Source organism: Caretta caretta, chromosome 2, assembly GCF_965140235.1.
Source record: "Caretta caretta isolate rCarCar2 chromosome 2, rCarCar1.hap1, whole genome shotgun sequence".
Lineage (NCBI taxonomy): Eukaryota > Metazoa > Chordata > Testudines > Cheloniidae > Caretta > Caretta caretta.
The window spans coordinates 110,614,972-110,638,215 of NC_134207.1; the positions used below are offsets into that span (position 1 = coordinate 110,614,972).

A 23,244-nucleotide genomic window follows, 5' to 3' on the forward strand; every position below is an offset into this window, starting at 1 on the left:
CAAAAATGATTACCATTGAATGATTGTGAATTGAGTGGTTTAAATTCAGTTTCTAGTGGACACAGGTCCACACCACAAATACTGACATCCCAAGAGATGGCAGTCACAGAAGAGGTGATCCTTGCATTTCAGGGTTGATTTGTCAAGTAGAGAAGTTTTCGTGGCTGTTTATGCTCTGTTTATGCCATCAGTTCAATCCCTTCAAAAAATAATTGTGTGTATATATAGTTTTAAAATGTAAACTTACATATTCAATTTTGGGAGCCTAGCATTTTACACGATCAAAAACGTAGATCTATGTCTGCAAGTTAAATACTTAAACACTCTGCAGACACATGCATCTGAGTTTTTGCATATGCAAAACTGCAGGCTTCCAGAATAGATGCATGTTTAGAAAGTGTTTGAGGTCTCTTTTGAAAAATTGGTCCTGAACGTGAATTGTCACTTACATGCTTTAGTTTTTAAACAATCTGTAAGAGGAAATAATCACATTACTTTAAGTGTGTATTTATCTCTCTCAGGTAAAAATAAAAGAAGCAACTGGACTACCACTGAATCTGTCTAACTTTGTCTTCTGTCAATACGCATTCTGGGATCAGGGTGAGTCAACTGTAGCAGCCCCAGTGGTCGATCCTGATGTGCCATCACCTCAGAGCAAGGAAGTTCAGTTTACAGTGACCTTCTCTCACTGTAAGGTAATGATTTTATTTTAAAACAACATATCAGGAGGGCAATATGTTTAAGATGAACTATTCAGAGCATGACTCTAAATGGCATGTAAACTTTTGGGGAGAAAATGCAACTAAATGTCCTGTATCATAATCCCTAGGAAACTGCGTTTTGGGGGAGAAACTCAAATTTATAATATGCTGTAGTCATATAATAGTCATAGCTTGTTATAATTTAGTTGTATATTCAAAACAGTTTGTCTTTAAACTTGTAAGGAAACACCAACACTTATAATGAGATTTTGCTATGTATTAATTGAAGTTTTAATGATATCAGTAATTTAGAGAGCATAAACATAAGGCTATTTAGAGTGTGGTTGAAATGTTAGAAACACACCTATATGGATTCTTGAGATTTGTTTCAAGTCTTCTCTGTCATCAAGGCCCTGCCTGTGAATCTAAGGCTTCTTATCCAAATTCTTACCTCTACCATGCAAGCAAAGACCACATTTGCTCTGCCCCCTGTTGCAAACAAAATGAAGAGATTTGATTTATTAATTTAATACAGTTCCCTTCTCTGTTTCCAGGACTATGTGGTAAATGTCACAGAGGAATTTCTGGAGTTCATTTCAGAAGGAGCTCTTGCTATTGAGGTGTGGGGTCACAGATGTACTGGCAATGGCAGCTCCGTTTGGGAGGTTGATTCTCTTCATGCTAAAACTAGGACACTGAGAGATAGGTATGAATAAGCTACAAGGAATGATTCCATCAGCTTTCCAAAGAGATTAGGGTGAGATACTTGCAGTGTTAGAGAAACTTTGTACTCTTACTGATCTGACTTACAAACGTTGCTTGTTTGGGGTGTCTCTCTCTAGGTGGAGTGAAGTAACTCGCAGAATAGAAATGTGGATTTCCATACAAGAACTAAATGAGATGGGGGAATATACAGCAGTTGAACTCCATCAGGCAAAGGATGTAAACACTGGTGGGATTTTCCAACTTAGGCAGGTACTGAGTCCTTTTCCTGCCCTGTTAACCTGCTTTAAGAGTATTCTTAAAATGTCGTTCTTAATTTCTCTCTGGTTCTTCTGGTCACTTATTCAGGGTCATTCGCGAAGAGTTCAGGTGACAGTGAAGCCTGTACAGCATTCGGGAACACTTCCCCTCATGGTGGAAGCCATTCTTTCTGTCTCTATAGGCTGTGTGACTGCCAGATCAACCAAACTACAGAGGGGGTTGGACAGCTACCAGGTAGGGCAACTGGTTAATGCACTGAGTTAATAATTATTTGCTTTGCTGTTTGAGAACCTTCTTAAAATAGTTCAAGTTATAAAATCAAAATGGAGGCCAGAGTATTTAATGTAATCATATCCATACATTATTCTGTTACTTTTGCTCACTTTAACAGATGCCAGGCACATATGTGTGTAATATGTGCTTATAGGCCCAAGTTTTTCCTGTTGAAGCCAGTGGCAGAACCCCTACTAATGTCATTGAGAGCAGATTTGGGTGCAGAAATACACATTACCTATGTGTGTATATACACGCATTTAATGTACATATCAGTTCACTGTAGAGCCACCTAACTTTCCCTTGCGTGTTTACAGTTGCATATATAATAGAAGTGCTCAGTCATAATGTTATATCTAAGGGCTTGTCAATATTTTGTACAATCCATTATTTTCAGGGGTTCCTACCTCTACCATAATAATGTTGATCTGATTCCTTAATTCCTGCCTATTGTCTAGTGTTACCTGTTCTCTTTAGAAATTTGATAGCATCTTGTCTGTTTAAAAACTTGTGCAGTATGTATAAGAAGCAAAATACATTTGAAAAAAAAATTATCAGGTACACTAACAACAATACTCATATCACAGGTGAGATACTAAGATCAAGTAAGAAAATTGAGACCAGTACTTTTATTTTATTAACCAATATCATATAACCAAACAAAAATGCAAGGAAATCCACTAATTGTATGACTCCAGTGATTAAATTTCATAAATGTTTTGCCTTTGTACCAGTTTGTGTGTGATGGAAATGTTTGGGGTTTTATTGGTATGTGGTTTTTTTGGTGTGCTGTTTTGTCAAGAAAAATGCGTGTTCTTTGTGTTTTACAAAATTTATTTTCTCCTACCAGAGAGATGATGTTGATGGTGGTGATATGGATAGTTATCAGGTATTGCTGCTGTTGCTGTATATCCTGTGGCATGGGGCACAGCTAATGCTAATAGCCAGCAACTTTTAAGTGGATAAGAGTATTGGAGCAAGCAAATGCAGTTTTAAAAATCTATTCTCTGCATTTAAAATATTGCCTGGGCTATAAAAACATTGCCATTTCAGTATATATTATATTATAATTTACTTTATAATCTTACACTTCATTTCTTCTTTCTTTAGTATTTCCAACAATCAGATCTTCTAACTTCCTGTTACTTTAAAAAATAAATAAGCTTAGCAACTTTAATATTAGAATGAAAATACAGTTTCTTACAATAAAAACATGCAACCTTCATTAACATTTACTATCCAGAATTTACATCGTAGGTTGTTCTTTAAAAAGCAAATTCCTTGTCTTTAGAAAATGTCTTACTGTTTGAAAATGCTAGTAGAGAGGCAGAGTGGAAGTGCTGTGAAATTAAATATTTTAATTAGAAATTTTGTTTTTTAGGCTATTGAAGTTTCGTTTTTGCTTATCTAAAAAAATAAAAACGTTAGTCTACATTTTCAAAAAGAAAAGGAGTACTTGTGGCACCTTAGAGACTAACCAATTTATTTGAGCATAAGCTTTCGTGAGCTACAGCTCACTTCATCGGATGCATACTGTGGAAAGTGTAGAAGATCTTTTTATACACACAAAGCATGAAAAAATACCTCCCCCCACCCCACTCTCCTGCTGGTAATAGCTTATCTAAAGCGACCACTCTCCTTACAATGTGTATGATAATCAAGGTGGGCCATTTCCAGCACAAATCCAGGGTTTAACAAGAACGTCTGAGGGAGGGGGTAGGAAAAAACAAGGGGAAATAGGTTACCAATATGCAAGGTAACCTATTTCCCCTTGTTTTTTCCTACCCCCTCCCTCAGACGTTCTTGTTAAACCCTGGATTTGTGCTGGAAATGGCCCAACGTGATTATCATACACATTGTAAGGAGAGTGATCGCTTTAGATAAGCTATTACCAGCAGGAGAGTGGGGTGGGGGGAGGTATTTTTTCATGATTTGTGTGTATAAAAAGATCTTCTACACTTTCCACAGTATGCATCCGATGAAGTGAGCTGTAGCTCACGAAAGCTTATGCTCAAATAAATTGGTTAGTCTCTAAGGTGCCACAAGTACTCCTTTTCTTTTTGCAAATATAGACTAACATGGCTGTTACTCTGAAACCAGTCTGCATTTTGTATTCTGAGTAGCTTTAGAGATGTTAAAATCTGGAAAGCTAAAAATATGTATCACCAAAAGGTAGCATTTAAAAAGAATAAGAACAAATGCTAAAAATGGAAATCATATTCCTGATATCTTCCTAGTTGTAAGACTTATATTTGATTTTGGCACTTGGAAGAAGCAAAACCTTATTCAGGCATGGGTGTTGACATCCCTTAATATAGCATAGTATGTTCTGCAGTTGTCTTCAAAATGTCAGTTTAGGTACTAACTTTCTGCGGGCTGTTTGTGCGCTTCCTGACACCTTGAATCACAGAGAAGAATAGTCCAAGTTTTCCTGTGATGTCATAAAGCATGAATGCATGATAGATTTTGTTTGCATGGGGAATTTTTTATTGCACTGATGGCAGCTAGTAACAGAATTTTGTGCAGGTTTAAGGGTACACTGACCTGTCTGTAGTCTTCAGGAAAACACCTGGCCAATGTATAATACCTATTTTTCCCCATTCCACTGCTATTAAACAGTTTGGATGCCACTTGCCTGGTCTTAATACTTACCTGTAAATCACAGATTCTGAATATGAACATCTTAGAAATGTTGATAGCATAAAAATTATACAGCAGCTGGTATAGTTTCAACTTTTCATGCTTTTCCTCTTGTAATTTGAAACTTGAAAGATACTGACCTTTAATTTCTGGATGGTGCTTAATCGTGTGCATGATATAAATGAAAGCTTCCTGCATATTAATCATGCAAAACTGTTCAATAGCATTTCTGATCACAAATTATCACATACAGTTGTGTGTCCTTTGTAAAGATCAATATTGTATGTTCAGGAAAATATTTTCTCTCCTCACATTAGGAAGAAGATTTAAACTGTGTGCGAGAAAGGTGGTCTGATGCGCTCATAAAACGCAGGGAGTACTTAGATGAACAGATTAAAAAAATCAGCAATAAGCAAGGTTGTATCACTTGAAGCTTAAAATCTCTTTGTACTTTATCCCCCTTTCCAAACAGACATAGTTGTACTTGACGTGAAACTTAGAATTGTGAGCTTTTGGGGACAAACTTGTCTTCAATATATCTGTGGACGGTGCTTAGCATGTTGTTTAGAATACAAATAGTAGCTTTTTTTAAAAAAATGTCACATTAACCTATAGAGGAACTTTTTCTAGTAAAGTGGAAATTATACAGTAGTTCAGATTTCAGTGTCACAAATCTGCATAGTGTGATTTATAATCTAGTGATAAACTGTAACTTTGTTATAGGGAAATGTGAACTACAAATGTACATCTAAGATACATCTAAAATCATACATCTAATATATTGTCTCTTTCACTGTAGAGAAAACAGAGGATGAAATAGAACGGGAAGCACGGCTACTAGAACAGTGGATGGGACTAACAGAAGAGAGGAATGCAGTGCTTGTCCCAGCCCCAGGCAGTGGCATCCCAGGTGCTCCTGCAGACTGGTATGTGTAAATAGAGTTCAAGAAGACAAAACCCCAACATCAGTTTTTTGTATGTGTGCATAGCAAATTAAGTGATGACATTTGAGGGTCTGATTCACCACTGTTTGTATTTCAGTGTTACACTAGCATTAATTGGTGTAAAGCTGGAAGAACAGTGGTGAATCAGGCCCACAGTCTGTAATATCCTAATATGAATATAAACTATTCCTCACTAAATTTCCTGTTTGATGCTTTGCTTTGGATACAAAAGGAACTGTATCTGAACTTCCTCCTCCAAGAGCAAAGAACTGTTTGGCAAAATTTAATTGAGCTAAGTTGTAGCATGCACAATATATTCAGAATCTGAAAGAAAAGTTGCCTAGTTAAATTGTTATACAGAAACTCTGAGGTAACAATCCTGTAGTTACAATTTGAGCAGTCACGTTAAATCTAAGCTCTTGTTTTCAGGTGGTTATAATCCTGAAGACTACCTGTAGGTTGAAATCTTTCATATGTACATTTTGTTGGCTCAAAGACAAATTATAGAAAACTGTTTAAAATTCCACTTTGCCTTTTTTAAATGTTTGGACCAATTGTTTGTGTTTGTTCCCCACTCAAACATACACGCACAAGTTTCAGAGGCCTTTATTTGTACTCTGATAGTTAAAACTGTCTTTAAGGGGAAAAAAAACCAAAATCAAAATCAAACCTGGCTTATATGTAGTCCACACTTCTTAAGTTGGGAAAAACTTGGCTAAGAAATGGTTGTTCTATTTGACTGAAAATAGCGTACAGTGCTACTTAGGCAGTCTTTCATTAGCAGGAAAATGGATTAGATGATCAAGTAGATTTTTTCCTATCTCTGATTTCTAGGCTTCTGTGACTTTTCCTTCTCAATTTAGATATTGTGTACCAATTAGCCAAAAATATACACATTGATATAAATGCTATGGCATTTAATTTCAGTGATTAGTTACACACACACTTACTTGAAGGTCTGTTCACCTATGTGTATGAGACAATTGAAATAAACAAATAGTGTTTTATTTTAATGTGCTATGATTGGACCTAAAAAAAAAAGGGATGAGTTAATTCTATGTGGGGAAAAAACTATATCAATTCAACGACAATGTGTATGCCCAGAACAAGGCTGAAAATGTGTATGCAGAGAACAAGTCATTTAAAGATGAGGTTCCCATAACAATTGAAATGTGCCACGTCACCATGGTGAATGTTTTTATTTAAGCTATATATATAGTCATATATATAGGAATACAATGTATATAATAGGTGAGTGAATTACTGGATCTATGGGTACTATAACTTTGAGTATCCTAACTTTTTCTGGTTCAGTTAAATTCTCCACAAAAATGTCTGAAGGTTTTAATCATTGGATGCATTGTACATAAATATTGCATGGATAGCTGCCTGTGTGGGTTAGCTTACATATTTATTTTACCATATTGACAGCAGTTTGTTCTTACTTCCAGGACCCCACCTTCAGGAATGGAAACACACATACCTGTCCTTTTCCTTGATTTGAATGGTAAGTTGTACCTGCAGGTTAGGAAATTTCTTTAATGCAGTTTTTACTGAAATAATTTAATTCAGCTCAACTGGTAAATAAAGGGGTGGCCCTGAAAGGCAGGGAAAATAAAAACTTGAGTTATGCCTCTGATTCCACTATGTTGTACAGCTTTTGGAAGGCAAAATCATTTTTTTCTGATTTCACAGATTGGTGCAAGTAAGCAGAGAATAACTTTACAACTGGGACCAAATAACAAGGGATTGTAACAGACTTGAAGGAGATTTTCCTAAAAGATACTTGAGGAAATTTGGTGCATTGTAGTGCCCCAAAAAGAAGCAGGGTTTAAACTTAAGATCGACAGCAGATAGGTAAATCTAGTGCAAATTTCAAAAGGTGCTTCAGTTTTATCTGCAAGAACATATTTCTTTAAAGCACTGATAGAAAATTGTCCAAGTGCTATTGAGAAGTTATGTTGTTGTTTTTGCTCTCCTCATTCAAAAATAATGATTATTTAAACTGCAAGTTAGTAGCATAATTAAAGAGTTTTATTCATAACACAGAGTATTTGAAACTTCTCCCAGTGAAGTCACCGAGTTCTTCATGTGAAAGGACTACCAAAATGAATTCTTAGTGTTTGTTCTTAAAAGAGATGGCATCTCTTAGCTGAAATTTGTTTTATATCTGAGGGTTTTGGGAAGTTAGCAGGTAGGAGACTAAACAAGATGTTTAGGAAGAACTACCTGATTCAGTGGAATATTACAAAACTTGCTTGACTGATCCTAATATAGTCCCGTGTGTAAAATCAAATATCCAGATATCCTAGTATTCTAGTCTCCTAAAGATGCCTTGATACCTCAGCGGTGGTTGTGATATGAAAAGCTAGTTGATTATGGATAGATTAAAGAAAAATTTCAGGGCCTGTCTGGCACAATATATTAATTCATGAACCTCTAAAAATCTAGTTTGAAATTTTGTTTGGGTCACAACTGAGAATGAATATTATGGTTTCAACCTAGTTTTCCCTAGCCCCTTTTGCGTAGGTTACAAACTTCCCCACAATTTGGCATATTAGTTATGATTAGCCAACACTTAATACAGTATGAAAGATGTACAAAATCATCTGATAGCCCTTTGTAACAATTCAGGCCTTTATAACAATTCAAACTTCTATTAACTTATATCATTTTGTGTAGAGCTAACTATTTCATTTTTGTTCTTTTTGTGTTGATTTCATTAGCTGATGACCTCAGTGCCAATGAACAGCTTGTAGGTCCCCATGCATCCGGAGTTAACTCAATACTGCCAAAGGAGCATGGGAGTCAGTTCTTTTATCTGCTGATCATAAAACACAGTGATGATGAGGTAAATTACTAATACGTCTCCTTCCTGGCAATTGTGACTTAAATTCATGCTTGCTTTCTGCTTTGTGTTTTTATTATGTATTTAATTCTTATTACTAGTTAAGTATCAAACTAATTATAAATGTTAATTTATTGTTAATATTTTTGGTGCCAGGGTCATTCTTTCAGTCTTCAGACCGTACAGGTTACTACCCATATTTATAAAACTATAGTCGTGTGTTTTCGTCAGAGTAGAGTTGCTAACAAATTCAGTTTCTGATAATTACATTCTATAGCCCCAAATTATTTTATGCAGTTCATTTGGATGGGATGTTCCTTGTTTCCTGTGCTAAACTGTTTTATATTGATGTGCGATGTCAAACAGCTGCCATATCCTCCCCAGAATTAGCTATATTTCAGTGGTGGACGAAGTGATCCATATTCAATTTTTTCAGTTTAAAGGTGACCTGTAAAGCATTTCAAAAATATAGTGTTTGTACACTTTTTTTGCTGCTTTATCTCATGAACAGAAGACCTGAAAGTTTTCGATAGGGTTATTTTTTAGGTCTCTTTCTGCTTTTTATCCTTGAAATACCATGAACGCATGGTGCATCCTGTATTTTGCAGAAGATATCTTTGGGATCTTAGAGAATGTAAATTTTTAGCTCACATTGCTTACCTTGGAGAAGTGGGGGATGTTGAATCTTTTTGGAAAAGACTTTTTAACTGTCTAAAAATCCTTTCCTCTCTGCGTTGCTCAATTTGCACACTCTTGGCTCTTGTGATGTAATTTCACTTATTCTCTAGTCACTACAATGTCTTCCAAACTAGATAAGGCCTTAATTTCTAAAGTAATAGATTTTTTCCTGTGGTAGGTCATGTTTTTTTTGTAAAAGGTTTGGGACCACTCAAAGTGAAAGGCGCTATGTAAATGTAGATTAAATCTGGAGTTGTACTTGATTTTGACTTGTTCTGCCTTCCATACTATCTCATTTAGGCGTATATCCTGAGACCAGCTCCCAGGATGAATAACTTGGCTGGGTGGTAGTGGGGATGTGTGCAGAAGGAAAAGGAAAAGATCTTCCACAGGATGGAAGATGTAGAGGCCTTTGTGTGCCCCTCTGCTATGGCCCAGTCCGATACCAGTTGAGTTGTGAGCTTTGGATCAAGTCCCAAGTAAGAGACGACCAGAGGATTCATGTAGCAGTGGATCTGTGGTCCCTCTCTCCAATTTAACCCTCTGCTTGCAGCTGCGTATAGATCCCCGGTACACATGGGTTCTGCACTTCACCAGGCTCACATGCTCCAATGTGGCCTTTCAGAGCCTGACACACCCACTTTAGGAGCAGAAGTGACCACTACAGCTATTGTTTTTCTTTCATTAATGGTGTTACTATTTCTTGTTAAATTCTGGTAAATTTTAAATTGAAGTAATTGACATTAATTTTCTTTTTCTCCTTTTACTTCACTACCCAATTTGTCCACTTAGGTTTCAGCCACTGCTGCTTGGGACTCTTCTGTCCATGATTCAGTGCATTTGAACAGGGTAACACCACAAAATGAGAGGATTTACTTAATAGTGAAGATCACTGTGCAACTTACTCATCCTGCTGCTATGGAATTAGTACTGCGTAAAAGGATTGCAGCTAATATTTACAACAAGCAGGTAATGGGTTTTATTTGTATGTTCACATCAGCTTATATAGCTCTTAATTTTATTTGTCTTGTTCTTGTCCTAGTATTATTCCATTTTGCAACTGGCTTATTTTTCTTGGCTCTGAAGCCTCATTTATCTAAAATGGCCTCTTAAATGAGAAAATTTGTTAGTGATGAAAGAACTGAGTGTTGATCGAGGTTCCACATAGAGCATGGAACAAGATAATACTTTTGCCAACAACCTACAGTATGAAAATTATGGTTGCTATATAAACCATATCAGGGCTACAGCGGCGATTTAAAGGGCCCTGGGGCGGTAGCGGTGGCAGGAGCCCTGGGCCCTTTAAATCGTCACCCGAGCCCCACCGCCACTACCCCAGGGCTCCAGCAGCGGGGCTCTGGCGGCAGTTTAAAGGGCCCGGAGCTCCAGCTGCTGCTGGGAGCCCCAGGCCCTTAAAATTGCCGCCTGGGGAAGCCGGTCCGCCCCGGTACGGCGCACTGGCTCTTGCTGGCAGGGGTGGCAGGTTTGTCGAAAATTTGGTGGTGCCCAGAATCTGCCCCCCACCCCCCCAACTCCACCCCCCACCTGCCCAAGGCTCTGGGAGGGAGTTTGGGTGGGGGAGAAGGTCTGGGGTGCAGGCCCTGGGCTGGGGCAGGGGATTGGAGTGCAGGAGGGGTGCAGGGCGCAGGCTCTGGGAGGAAGTTTGGGGATGTGATGGGGTGCAGAGGGAAGGGGTGCAGGTTCTGGGAGGGAGTTTGGGGATGGGAGGGGGTGCAGGGGTGAGAGCTGTGCTGTGTGGCTGGGGATGGATGCAGGGGTGTGGCTGGGGATGGGGGTATGGCAGGGGGGCTTAGGGCTGAGGCAAAGGTTTAGGGTGCAGGGGGTATGAGAGCTCTGGCTGGGACTGGAGATGAGGGGTTTGGGGTGTTGGAGAGGCTCAGGGCTGGGGCAGAGGGTTAGGGTGTGGGGGGATGAGGGCTCTGGCTGAGGATATGGGCTCTGGCTGGGAATATGGGCTCTGGGGTGGGGCAGGGCTGGGGATGAGTTTGGGGGGGAGGCAGGCTGCCCCAAGACTGGAGCCAGAGAGGAGGACTCCCCCTAGCCCTCTCCCTGCCAGCATCAGCGAGCTCTGGGGGAAGGGGTCCCCTTTGCTCCCCGGCAGCACACTCACCCCCACCACTGGCACTGCACGTGCTCCTAGGGCCCCTTTCAATGTCCAGGAATCTCCCTCGCCTCCCCTGTGGTGAGTGCCATGGGGGTGGGACTGCCATTACATGTGCACCTCGTCCCCTGCTGCTGCCTCTCACTGCAGCCTCACTGGGGCTGGGGGATGGGGCTGCCCTTGCCCAGCATGGGGCAGGAGTGGTGACTGTGGGCAGGAGGGGCAGTTGTACTCGTGGAGGGTCCCGCCAGAAAATGAAAGGGTCTGAGGGGGAAGGGCAGGGGAAGGACAGCCTGCCCTGGCAGTAGGGGATTGGGGTCATTAGGATCCTGTGGCGGCAGTTGATGCAGGGAGGCAGCATGGAGCTGCAGAAGAGAGACAGGGATGCTCTGCTCTGGGGACTCAGGGAGGCGTGCAGGGGCAGCAAGGGGGGGCCAGGGACACTCGGTAGAGGTGTGGGGTGGCAGCAGGTGGGACCACGGGGGAGACCCGGCCCCAAACATAGGTGGAGCCGGGCCCCCGGACCCTCAATATTGCTGGAGCCATGAGCCCATATAACTCGCCTCTACTGCTTGTCAGTACGCCATACTGGGGCGTACCAGCTTACTTTCACCTCTGGTTAGGAGTCAAAATTATAATTCTTCGAGTAGTGTCCTTATGCATGCTCCACTGTAGGTGTGTGTGCACCCCCATGCTGTCGATTGGAGAATTTCAATAGCAGTCCATCCTGTGCACGCGCGGCTTCCCGCCTGCCACAAGGCTAGCCAGCATGCGCAGGCATTTATTCGCTGCCTCGAGGAGAAGCACAATCCACAAAAGTGTGGTTGGTGCCAGCAACTAAAACCCAGGTCCAAGGAAGGACAGAGAGTTAAGGCTAAAACTCCTGCTGATGGAGTTGGTCCTTCAATTTCCAAAGTAATAGAGTGAGATATCAATGCAATCTTCTATGTCGTGGGCAAATGATTCTAAGGAAATGAGCTGCTCATTAAAAACTGGTAAGAAGAGGTCTGTGAGTCACCATAGCAAGCCCAGATCAAGCCGGAAATGTTCTCTGGCTCTATCAGTATCTTCTGTACCGATGGCGTGAAGCCACCTGGAGTCAGTACCCAGAGCATGCACAGTACCGAGCCAACAGAGTCAGTCGGACCACCCAAAGACCCGATGGGCACAGGCAAAGAGATACCAGTACCGAGGAGGGCATGATAAACATAGACGATCTGCCCCAGCGAAGGCTACATCAGTGAGGTCACTGACACCAATCTTGGTGCGCGTTGCGCTGATGGATCATTCAACCAGATCCACATCACCAACTCCCTCAGTGCAAGCTCCTCAGCACTGGCAGCCATCGGCACTGATACCAGTACCATCCGCACCTGCGGACTACAGGTGCGCATCGGACCTCTTTGTATGTGATGCACCAGACTCGGCCCTTCCCAGTGCTGGGGCCCTGGTACTGAACTCGCCAGGAGCAGTGGACACAATGGCATCTCCACACCTTGCTATGCCTCTTTCCCATTCAGACTCAGATAGAGAGACAGAGGAACTGGGTTCTCACTAATCATCCTACCCACCATGCAGACCCCAGTCCCACCAAGCGATACCAGGGGTGCCACCCCGGCCCTCAACCTCCTTGGTGTGGGCAACCATGGTTCCAGCCGCCAGCTCCCTACCCACAATGGCCATACTGGGACGCCTGGCAGGCCCAGAGACGATAAGCCTCACAGGCCCCTAGTGTGATTTACCAACAGGTAGAGAGATGTCCTCCTTCAGCAGTGACATCAAGGGCACCAGATCCTCCTGAATTCTTGGAGGAAGAACGGGAAGTGGAGGTGGGAAAGGAAGAGTCTCCTCAAGCCCACCTCTCATTATCCTCACCTGATGAGGCGGTGGGTCTCCCCCTCACCATCTCTGGCAGGTGACTTTAGGTCATTCCAGGACCTAATTCAAAGAGTGACTGAGGCCCTACAAGTGCAACTACATGGTGTCTGAACCTCATCATAAACTGGTGGACTTTCTTCCACCTCCACCAGGGTAGCCCTCCCTAAGGCACTTCTAGATCCTGCTAGGGTCATATGGCAGACCCCGGCATCCATCCCACCGACATGCAAGCAGCCAGACAAAAAGTACTGTGAGCCAGCGAAGGTGCGTGATTTTTGTTCACCCATCCACCTCCAAATTCCATCATAGTGGTTGCGGTCAATTTGAGGTTTCCCCAATACCAGTTTAAGTCTACGCCATATGACTGAGATGGGAAGCCCTTGGATCTGTTTGGCAGAAAAACCTGTTCTTCCAGTTTTGGGTAGCGAACTATTAGGCCTTACTAGCCAAATATGATTATCAGAACTATGCAAAATTAAACATTTATTAAAAAATTTTTATTTAAAAATTTTAAATTTAAAAATTTATTGAGCAGCTTCTGGATGCATACAAAGACCAATTCATGGCTATCATTAACGAAGGCCAGCTAGTGGCAAAAATGTCTCTGCAGTGTGCACTGGATGTGGCCGACATGGCAACGCACTCAATCTCCACAGCGGTGGTTATGAGGAGGACCTCTTGGCTCCATTTGCCCAGCTTCCCGAAGGAGGGAACAAAGCTATTTGCTGAGAAGACAGATGCATCCCTCCACACACTAAAGGATTGTTGAGCAACTCTGAGATCCCTGGGGGATATACCCAACAGCCTACAAAAGAAAATACAGTCCTCAATCACAGTTCAAGCTGAGATCATCATAATACGTGCCTCAATACTTGTTGCAGAGATCGTACGAGCCACAGAGAAATAAATCAAAATTCTCTAAGTTCAAATAATCAGGGCCACCACCACCCTTGTCTCAGCCCTCAATTTCAAAGCGACACTTTTGATGAGTTGTTCGAGGACCAAGAGAATGCTCCTTACAATCTCACCTTGGGAAACCCCCCTCCTTCTTTCAGCGATTGCCTTTCCCCATTCCGCAGCAGCTAGGAATGGATAACCTCCGAAAAGCTGGTGCTGGAAATTGTCCAGAATGGATATGTCATCCACTTTTCCTTCCTTCCCGCTCCCAAACACCCTTCCCCGTCCCTCTTCAAGGACCCTTCTCACAAGATTCTACTACACCAAGAGGTGAATCATCTCAGCGTACCCACACAACTCAGGGGCAAAGGCTTCTACTCTCGTTACTTCCTGATACTGAAGAAAAATGGAGATTGGAGACCTATAGTGGACCTCAGAGTGCTCAACAGGTATGTCAAAGCACAGAAATTCAAGAAGGTTACGCTGTCAGTGATTATCCCAGTGTTAGAAAAAGGAGACTGGTTCTCAGCCCTCGACCTTCAAGATGCATACTTTCCCATTTCTATCATACTGAGACACCGTCATTATCTCAGGTTCACACTAGGCCAGGACCACGACCAGTACAGAATACTCCCTTTTGGCCTCTCATCGCTCGCCCCCCCCCCCCCCCCCCCCCCCCCACACACACACACAGGGTATTCTCCAAGGTCCTTTCACTAGGAGTGGCCTATCTACGTTCTCAGGTTATTAAGATTTTTCCCTACCTGGACAATTGCCTTCTCAGGACACAATCCTTCACAGGTCACTCAGACCACACAAGACTTATTTCTAACACTGGGCCTACATATCAACAAACAAAAATCAACCTTGACACCGGTTCAAAAGCTAGAGTTTATAGGAGCCAACCTCGACTCCATTCAAATGACGGTGCTCCTACAACATCACAGATTTCTCAGTCTCTCCTCATTGATAGAGACAGTACGGTCCAGGCATCAAATCTCGGCAGGACACTGTCTTCAGCTTCTGGGACGCATGGCTGTGGGCACATCAGTCATTGTCATGGTAGACTACACATGAAGTGCCTCCAAGCATGGTTTACCTCTGTGTACAGACCAAACAAAGACAATATAAACAAGCTCCTGACAGTAGTCAAACAATCCTTAAACTGGTGGAAGGACCCAATGAACATTTGCATGGAGATCCCATTCGCTCAGTCTTCCCCATCTCTTCTTCTGACCACCGAGGCATCCCCCATAGGCTGGGGAGCGCATCTCAGTGGTCGCACTGTTCATGGCAAATGGTTCCCATCAGAGAAATATCTCCACATCAATCTGCTAGAGCTCAGAGCAGTCTGAAATTCTTGTGCTCACTTCCTCCTGCTGATCAAGGACACACATATGAAGGTCATGATGGACAACATGGCCTGTTAGGTACTACATAAACTGGTAAGGAGGTACCAGGTCTCATTTCTTATGCACAAGAACCTCTGAAGCTATGGAATTGGTGCATCTCCTACAATGTCCTATTATCAGAGGCCTACCTACTGGGAATACACAACACAACGGCTGACAGTCTCAGCCACAAGTTCCTCCTCTGCCACAAATGGGAAGTAGAACCAACCATTCTACACAATATATTCTGGCAGTGCGGGTTGCCAGACTCGTTCGCTACCTATCAGACCAAGAAATGTGTGTGGTACTGCTCCAGAGTGGGGATCGGACAACACTCCAGGGGAGATGCTCTCCTTCTCCCTTGGGACAGTGGCATTCTTTACGCCTTTTCTTCATTCCCTCTCTTGGTAAAGGACCTGTTGAAGGTAAAAAAGGAAAAAGCAAAGGACATTCTGATTGCCCCCACCTGGCCCAGACAGACATGGTACCCTTACCTGTTTCAGCTGGTGTGTTCACCGATGACCCTACTGATCACTCCCTGCTTCCTGTCATAGAACGAGTCCTGCATCTCAAAGAGTGGCTCCTTTGTGGTTCCAGCACAGAGACATCCTGCTCAGAGGAAGTACAGGAGGTACTGTTGCACAGTAGGAAGGGTGCTACTTGTTGCACCTACCTACAGAAATGGAAGAGATTCCAGACATGGTGCCAACCCAAGGATGTCACCACTAATTCAGCCACCTTACTGGTGATTCTGGACTATCTGTTACCCTTAAAGAAATTGGGTCTCTCTGTTAGCTTGCTGAAGGTTCACTTGGCAACAATTGCTCACCTTTCCTCCTCGCCATCACTTCTGCCAGAAGGGTAGGGGACATAGCAGCTTTGATAGCACATCCCCCTTTTACACTCAGACCACACCCAAAGTTCACTTCCAAAATAATTTCTGCATTTCACATGAATCAACTCATTTAGCTCCCAAAATTCTACCCAAAACCTCATACGGATAACAGAGGGACCATCCTCAATACACACAATGTGTGGAGAGCCGTAGCCTTCTACTTAGGACAAAGGCCTTCAGAAAATCTCCGAGGCTCTTCCTTTCAGTTGTGGATAGGACAAAAGGTACAGCGTTGTCAGCTCAGAGGCTCTCCATGTGGGTATCTGGCTGTATTAAACTCTGCTACCAATTGCAGGGGGTAACACCTATCTTCAGTATGCACACATTCCACAAGGTCAGGCTCCTTGTTGCTTATCCTTTCTAAGGATATCCCCATATCAGAGATATGCAGAGCAGCTACATGGGCATCTGCACAGAACATTATGCCATTGTGAGTGATTTGCCTTCAGACGCCCAGTTCAGGGCCTCTGTACCACAGGCGCCAGCTTCCTCCGGGCCCAGGGGGTGCTCAACCCCCTGCTCTGCCCCCACCCGACCCCTTTCCCCGCCTTTTCTGCCCCACCTTCTCCCAAGCCTCCATCCCTGCCCCACCTTTCCCCCCCCCAGTTCTGCCCCCTCCCCTGAGCACACCTTGTCCCCTCTCTCCCCCGACCCAGCACCTCCTACATGCTGCGGAACAGCTGATCGCAGTGGGTGGGAGGTGCTGAGGGAGAGGAGTTGATCGGCAGGGTGAGAAGCTGGCAGCCGGTGGGTGCTAAGCACCCCCTGATTATCCCTTGGTGGGATAACTCACATGACTGGAGTACTGTCATGGATGGTTATAAACTGTTCAGGAAGGACAGGCAGGGCAGAAAAGGTGGAAGAGAGGAGTTGATCGGTGGGGCTGCTAGTGGGACGGGGCAAGAAGCTGGCAGCTGGTGGGTGCTAAGCACCCCCTGATTATCCCTTGGTGGGATAACTCACATGACTGGAGTACTGTCATGGATGGTTATAAACTGTTCAGGAAGGACAGGCAGGGCAGAAAAGGTGGGGGAGTAGCACTGTACGTAAGGGAGCAGTATGACTGCTCAGAGCTCCGGTACGAAACTGCAGAAAAACCTGAGTGTCTCTGGATTAAGTTAAGAAGTGTGAGCAACAAGAGTGATGTAGTGGTGGGAGTCTGCTATAGACCATCGGACCAGGGGGCAACTTCCGGCAACTCACAGAAGCTACTAGATCGCACGCTCTGGTTCTCATGGGTGACTTTAATTTTTCCTGATATCTGCTGGGAGAGCAATACAGCGGTGCATAGACAATCCAGGAAGTTTTTTGAAAGCGTAGGAGACAATTTCCTGGTGCAAGTGCTAGAGGAGCCAACTGGGGGGGGGGGGAGCTTTTCTTGACCTGCTGCTCACAAACCGGGAAGAATTAATGGGGGAAGCAAAAGTGGATGGGAATCTGGGAGGCAGTGACCATGAGTTGGTTGAGTTCAGGATCCTGACACAGGGAAGAAAGGTAAGCAGCAGGATACGGACCCTGGACTTCAGGAAAGCAGACTTCGACTCCCTTAGGGAACGGATGGGTAGGATCCCCTGGGGGACTAACATGAAGGGGAAAGGAGTCCAGGAGAGCTGGCTGTATTTCAAGGAATCCCTGTTGAGGTTACAGGGACAAACCATCCCGATGAGTCGAAAGAATAGTAAATATGGCAGGCGACCAGCTTGGCTTAACGGTGAAATCCTAGCGGATCTTAAACATAAAAAAGAAGCTTACAAGAAGTGGAAGGTTGGACATATGAGCAGGGAAGAGTATAAAAATATTGCTCGGGCATGTAGGAATGAAATCAGGAGGGCCAAATCGCACCTGGAGCTGCAGCTAGCAAGAGATGTCAAGAGTAACAAGAAGGGTTTCTTCAGGTATGTTGGCAACAAGAAGAAAGCCAAGGAAAGTGTGGGCCCCTTACTGAATGAGGGAGGCAACCTAGTGACAGAGGATGTGGAAAAAGCTAATGTACTCAGTGCTTTTTTTGCCTCTGTCTTCACTAACAAGGTCAGCTCCCAGACTGCTGCGCTGGGCATCACAACATCGGGAGTAGATGGCCAGCCCTCTGTGGAGAAAGAGGTGGTTAGGGACTATTTAGAAAAGCTGGACGTGCACAAGTCCATGGGGCCAGATGAGTTGCATCAGAGAGTGCTAAAGGAATTGGCGGCTGTGATTGCAGAGCCATTGGCCATTATCTTTGAAAACTCGTGGCGAACGGGGGAAGTCCCAGATGACTGGAAAAAGGCTAATGTAGTGCCAATCTTTAAAAAAGGGAAGGAGGATGATCCTGGGAACTACAAGCCAGTCAGCCTCACCTCAGTCCCCGGAAAAATCATGGAGCAGGTCCTCAAAGAATCAATCCTGAAGCACTTACATGAGAGGAAAGTGATTAGGAACAGTCAGCATGGATTCACCAAGGGAAGGTCATGCCTGACTAATCTAATCGCCTTCTATGATGAGATTCCTGGTTCTGTGGATGAAGGGAAAGCAGTGGATGTATTGTTTCTTGACTTTAGCAAAGCTTTTGGCACGGTCTCCCACAGTATTCGTGTCAGCAAGTTAAAGAAGTATGGGCTGGATGAATGCACTATAAGGTGGGTAGAAAGTTGGCTAGATTGTCGGGCTCAACGGGTAGTGATCAATGGCTCCATGTCTAGTTGGCAGCCGGTGTCAAGTGGAGTGCCACAGGGGTCGGTCCTGGGGCCGGTTTTGTTCAATATCTTCATAAATGATCTGGAGGATGGTGTGGATTGCACTCTCAGCAAATTTGCGGATGATACTAAACTGGGAGGAGTGGTAGATACGCTGGAGGGCAGGGATAGGATACAGAGGGACCTAGACAAATTGGAGGATTGGGCCAAAAGAAATCTGATGAGGTTCAATAAGGATAAGTGCAGGGTCCTGCACTTAGGACAGAAGAACCCAATGCACAGCTACAGACTAGGGACCGAATGGCTAGGCAGCAGTTCTGCGGAAAAGGACCTAGGGGTGACAGTGGACGAGAAGCTGGATATGAGTCAGCAGTGTGCCCTTGTTGCCAAGAAAGCCAATGGCATTTTGGGATGTATAAGTAGGGGCATAGCGAGCAGATCGAGGGACGTGATCGTCCCCCTCTATTCAACATTGGTGAGGCCTCATCTGGAGTACTTTGTCCAGTTTTGGGCCCCACACTACAAGAAGGATGTGGATAAATTGGAGAGAGTCCAGCAAAGGGCAACAAAAATGATGAGGGGTCTGGAACACATGGCTTATGAGGAGAGGCTGAGGGAACTGGGATTGTTTAGTCAGCAGAAGAGAAGAATGAGGAGGGATTTGATAGCTGCTTTTAACTACCACTGAGAATAGTCTAGAACCATCCTCTCTGGAACCACCTCTCAGGTAGAAGAGGACAGGACAAGGAGTAATGGTCTCAAGTTGCAGTGGGGGAGGTTTAGGTTGGATATTAGGAAAAACTTCTTCACTAGGAGGGTGGTGAAACACTGGAATGCGTTACCTAGGGAGGTGGTAGAATCTCCTTCCTTAGAAGTTTTTAAGGTCAGGCTTGACAAAGCCCTGGCTGGGATGATTTAATTGGGGATTGGTCCTGCTTTGAGCAGGGGGTTGGACTAGATGACCTCCTGAGGTCCCTTCCAACCCTGATATTCTATGATTTTTTTCTGTGGGTTCTCCAGCCCTGGAGCACCTATAGGGATGCTACTCAAAGAAGAGGAAGTTACTCACCTTGTGTAGTAACGATGGTTCTTCGAGATGTGTCCCCCTATGGGTGCTCCATGACCCTCCCTCCTCCCCTCTACTTCAGAGTTCCACTGGTTGACTCTGCGGTAGAGAAGGAACTGAAGGAGAAATGCCCGCACATGCTGGCCAGCCTCATGGCAAGGGGGAGCTGTGCGTGCTGCTATTGAAATTCTCTGATTGACAGTGCAGGAGCGCACACACACCTACAGTGGAGCACCCATAGGGACACACATTTTGAAGACCCATCATTACTGCACAAGGTAAGTCTCTTGCCACTGTTGCCCACTCACCCCCTTTCTTCTCTAAGCAGGGAGCTTTAACCATTGTTACTGCACAAGGTGAGTAACTTTCTCTTCATCGTCCTAGAGACATGGTCGAAGACAAATTTTCCAAGTTATTTTGCAGCCTATGGTCCAGAGAATGAGAGAGATTGACATCCATACAATAAATATATTGTGATCTGATTCTCAGTTTCCCTATTCATTGTGTAGTCATTTATGCCTGTGCAAAGAAGGTGTAAAATGCTACTATTCTCATTTGGTTGCAGTTTATACTCACAATTTATATTTTGCACAAATGTAAAAAACTACACAAATTGCAAGGCAAATTGCAGCTTAGGGAAGCTGGGCCCATAAGTGTAGAAACACGTGACTGCTTCATGCTAGGAAGAAGCATCAAAATATTAATGAACTTACAAATGTTAAGAGGGGTGTTTTTTCTTTTACCGTTAAAGTATGCAAAATAATAAAATTATATGCTAAAAATTACCATTGTGGATACAGTAATTTAAAATTCTTTTATATTTCTAGAGTTTTACCCAGAGTCTGAAAAGGAGAATATCCTTGAAAAATATATTTTATTCCTGTGGTGTGACCTATGAAATAGTATCCAATATACCAAAGGTAAATTATACTGCATTTATTTACAATCTGTTAAAGGAGCAGAACGATATTTTGGGGCAGGATATATTGTTTGGGTGGGAATTGAATATTCAGTTTTTGTTGATACGAAAAGAACTTGTTAGTTGTATATTTGATTCTTCTGTGCCAGATGAATCTGTATATGTTTTTATTTGAATAATTGTAGAGTGTAGAAGATCTAGCCTGATGCAGGATTTTATTGATTTAGTTAACTTTTTTTTACTTTCTGGACTGAGAGCGTGGGTATCAGGTTTGAACAAACTATTACAGACATTTTTAAAATTTATTTCCTTTGTACAACATCATTATAAATAGAAAAGGAGTACTTGTGGCACCTGAGAGACTAACAAATTTATTTGAGCATAAGCTTTCATGAGCTACAGCTCACTTCATCGGATGAAGGTGCCACAATTACTCCTTTTCTTTTTGCAAATACAGACTAACACGGCTGCTACTCTGAAACCTATCATTATAAATATTTATGTATATAAGACTGGTACCTAGTTTAAAACCCATTTTCAAAAAACAGGATTTTAAAGGAAAACAGTTTTTGATTTAGGTTTTCCTCATTCAGAACAACTAGGACAGTGGTTCTCAACCTTTCCAGACTATTGTACCCTTTTCTGGAGTCTGATTTGACTTGCGTACCCCAAGTTTCACCTCACTTAAACACTGCTTGCTTACAAAATAAGACATAATAATACAAAAGTATCATAGCACACTATTACTGAAAAATTGCTTACTTTCTCATTTTTACCATATAATTATAAAATAAATAAATTGGAATATAAATATTATGCTTATATTTCAGTGTATATAGTATATAGAGCAGTATAAACAAGTAATTTTATGAAATTTTGGTTTGTACTGACTTCGCTAGTGCTTTTTATGTAGCCTGTTGTAAAACTAGGCAAATATCTAGATGAGTTGATGTGCCCCTGGAAGACCTCTGCATACCAGCAGGACTACATGTACCCTGGGTTGAGAACCACTGAACTAGGACATCTGAAAATAAAATAAAAATAAAAGGGTGTAACCTGAAAAAGAGCACTTGAAAGCTTGTCTCACTCACCAACGGAAGTTGTTCCAATCAAAGATATTACCTCACCCATCTTGCTACCCTCGCATAATACTAATTACAATGTACAGTCTATGAAGATTATACAGACTATTTAAGAATCAGGAAGGAAGAGTTAATAGTCATAAAATAGTTAACCCATTACATACACCCTTTTTGTTTTTCTGGTTAAACAGTCACATTTGCAGGGAGATGTAGTGTCTGATAAATTTGGAGAGCTTTCCCCACCATGGGGCTGTTGTTATATTCTTCCTTCTATATCAATATAGATGCTGGACAGTCTTAGTTCTGTGGAGGGACCATTGATCAGTCTAGTCCTCAAGACTGAGAGATTCTGAATAATTGAATCATGGTGCATTTAAATCAGTGGATCTCAAAAAATGCATCTATTTAAAAAAAATCTTACAATTTATAATTTTAGGCTACAGAAGAAATTGAGGATCGTGAGACTCTGGCCCTGATGGCAGCAAGAACTGAGAATGAGGGTACATCTGATGGTGAAACTTATATAGAGAAATATACACGTGGTGTGTTGCAGGTGGAGAACATTCTAAGTCTTGAACGACTAAGGCAGGCAAGTAGCAAGGAGAGGAGATCCAATGGGAATTTTAAGACTGGGGAGATTTTGAGGAGGTGTTTGTGGTGAAAATCAGGTTAACAAAAGTCTAGAGAGATGGCAAAAGCATGATATGTAGACTTATGCAAGAGTGTACTTCAGTAAAATGGACAAATCTTGTCTTAAACATGGTGCTGGGTAGAGGAATTATAGCTTCAGTGAATTAAACAAAGGTCAAAATATTCCATATTTTCACAGGCAGTCACAGTGAAAGAAGCACTTTCTACTAAGGCAAGACACATACGGAGGAGCATCAGCACACCAAATGTCCACAATGTAAGAAAGTCTGTCTGAAATAGTCATAGAGACATGGGTCTTTCCTTAGTTTATAGAGTGGATAAAACGTTTCCTAACCATTATCACACCAAGTGTCTATATATTCTGAGCTAGCACTAGTAGAAGCTCTAAAACTGTCAGTATGAAGGGGGAATTGGGTCAAGATAACTATTTAATAGCAAAAAAATAAATACATCAAGGATTTTATCTAAAATCTGTCTCTCCTTCTATCAGGTGAATTTTGGTCTCAGGTGCCAGTTTTGGGTACCTGCTCAAAATCCCAGCATTATACTGGTGTGGTCAAAACAGTCTGCCCAGAAGTTTTTAAAGTTTTCACTTTTAAACAA

The 23,244-nt window shown here is 42.8% G+C and overlaps 1 protein-coding gene across 5 annotated transcripts in view; it reads left to right on the forward strand.

The window, feature by feature from the left end:
• The window catches only part of KIF13A (kinesin family member 13A), a 217,305-nt gene that overhangs the window by 179,902 nt on the left and 14,159 nt on the right, over positions 1-23,244 (forward strand). For 3 of the 5 annotated variants that reach the window (XM_048839950.2, XM_048839952.2, XM_048839953.2), the window contains exons 22-34: positions 522-695; positions 1,256-1,407; positions 1,544-1,676; positions 1,773-1,919; positions 2,809-2,847; positions 4,916-5,015; positions 5,398-5,524; positions 6,994-7,049; positions 8,269-8,393; positions 9,861-10,037; positions 20,817-20,909; positions 22,427-22,583; positions 22,824-22,897. In XM_048839950.2, coding sequence (XP_048695907.1) covers positions 522-695; positions 1,256-1,407; positions 1,544-1,676; positions 1,773-1,919; positions 2,809-2,847; positions 4,916-5,015; positions 5,398-5,524; positions 6,994-7,049; positions 8,269-8,393; positions 9,861-10,037; positions 20,817-20,909; positions 22,427-22,583; positions 22,824-22,897 — 1,554 coding nt within the window. The remainder of the gene's footprint in view (positions 1-521; positions 696-1,255; positions 1,408-1,543; positions 1,677-1,772; positions 1,920-2,808; positions 2,848-4,915; positions 5,016-5,397; positions 5,525-6,993; positions 7,050-8,268; positions 8,394-9,860; positions 10,038-20,816; positions 20,910-22,426; positions 22,584-22,823; positions 22,898-23,244) is intronic. The other 2 variants (XM_048839951.2, XM_048839954.2) reach the window with 1 other exon arrangement.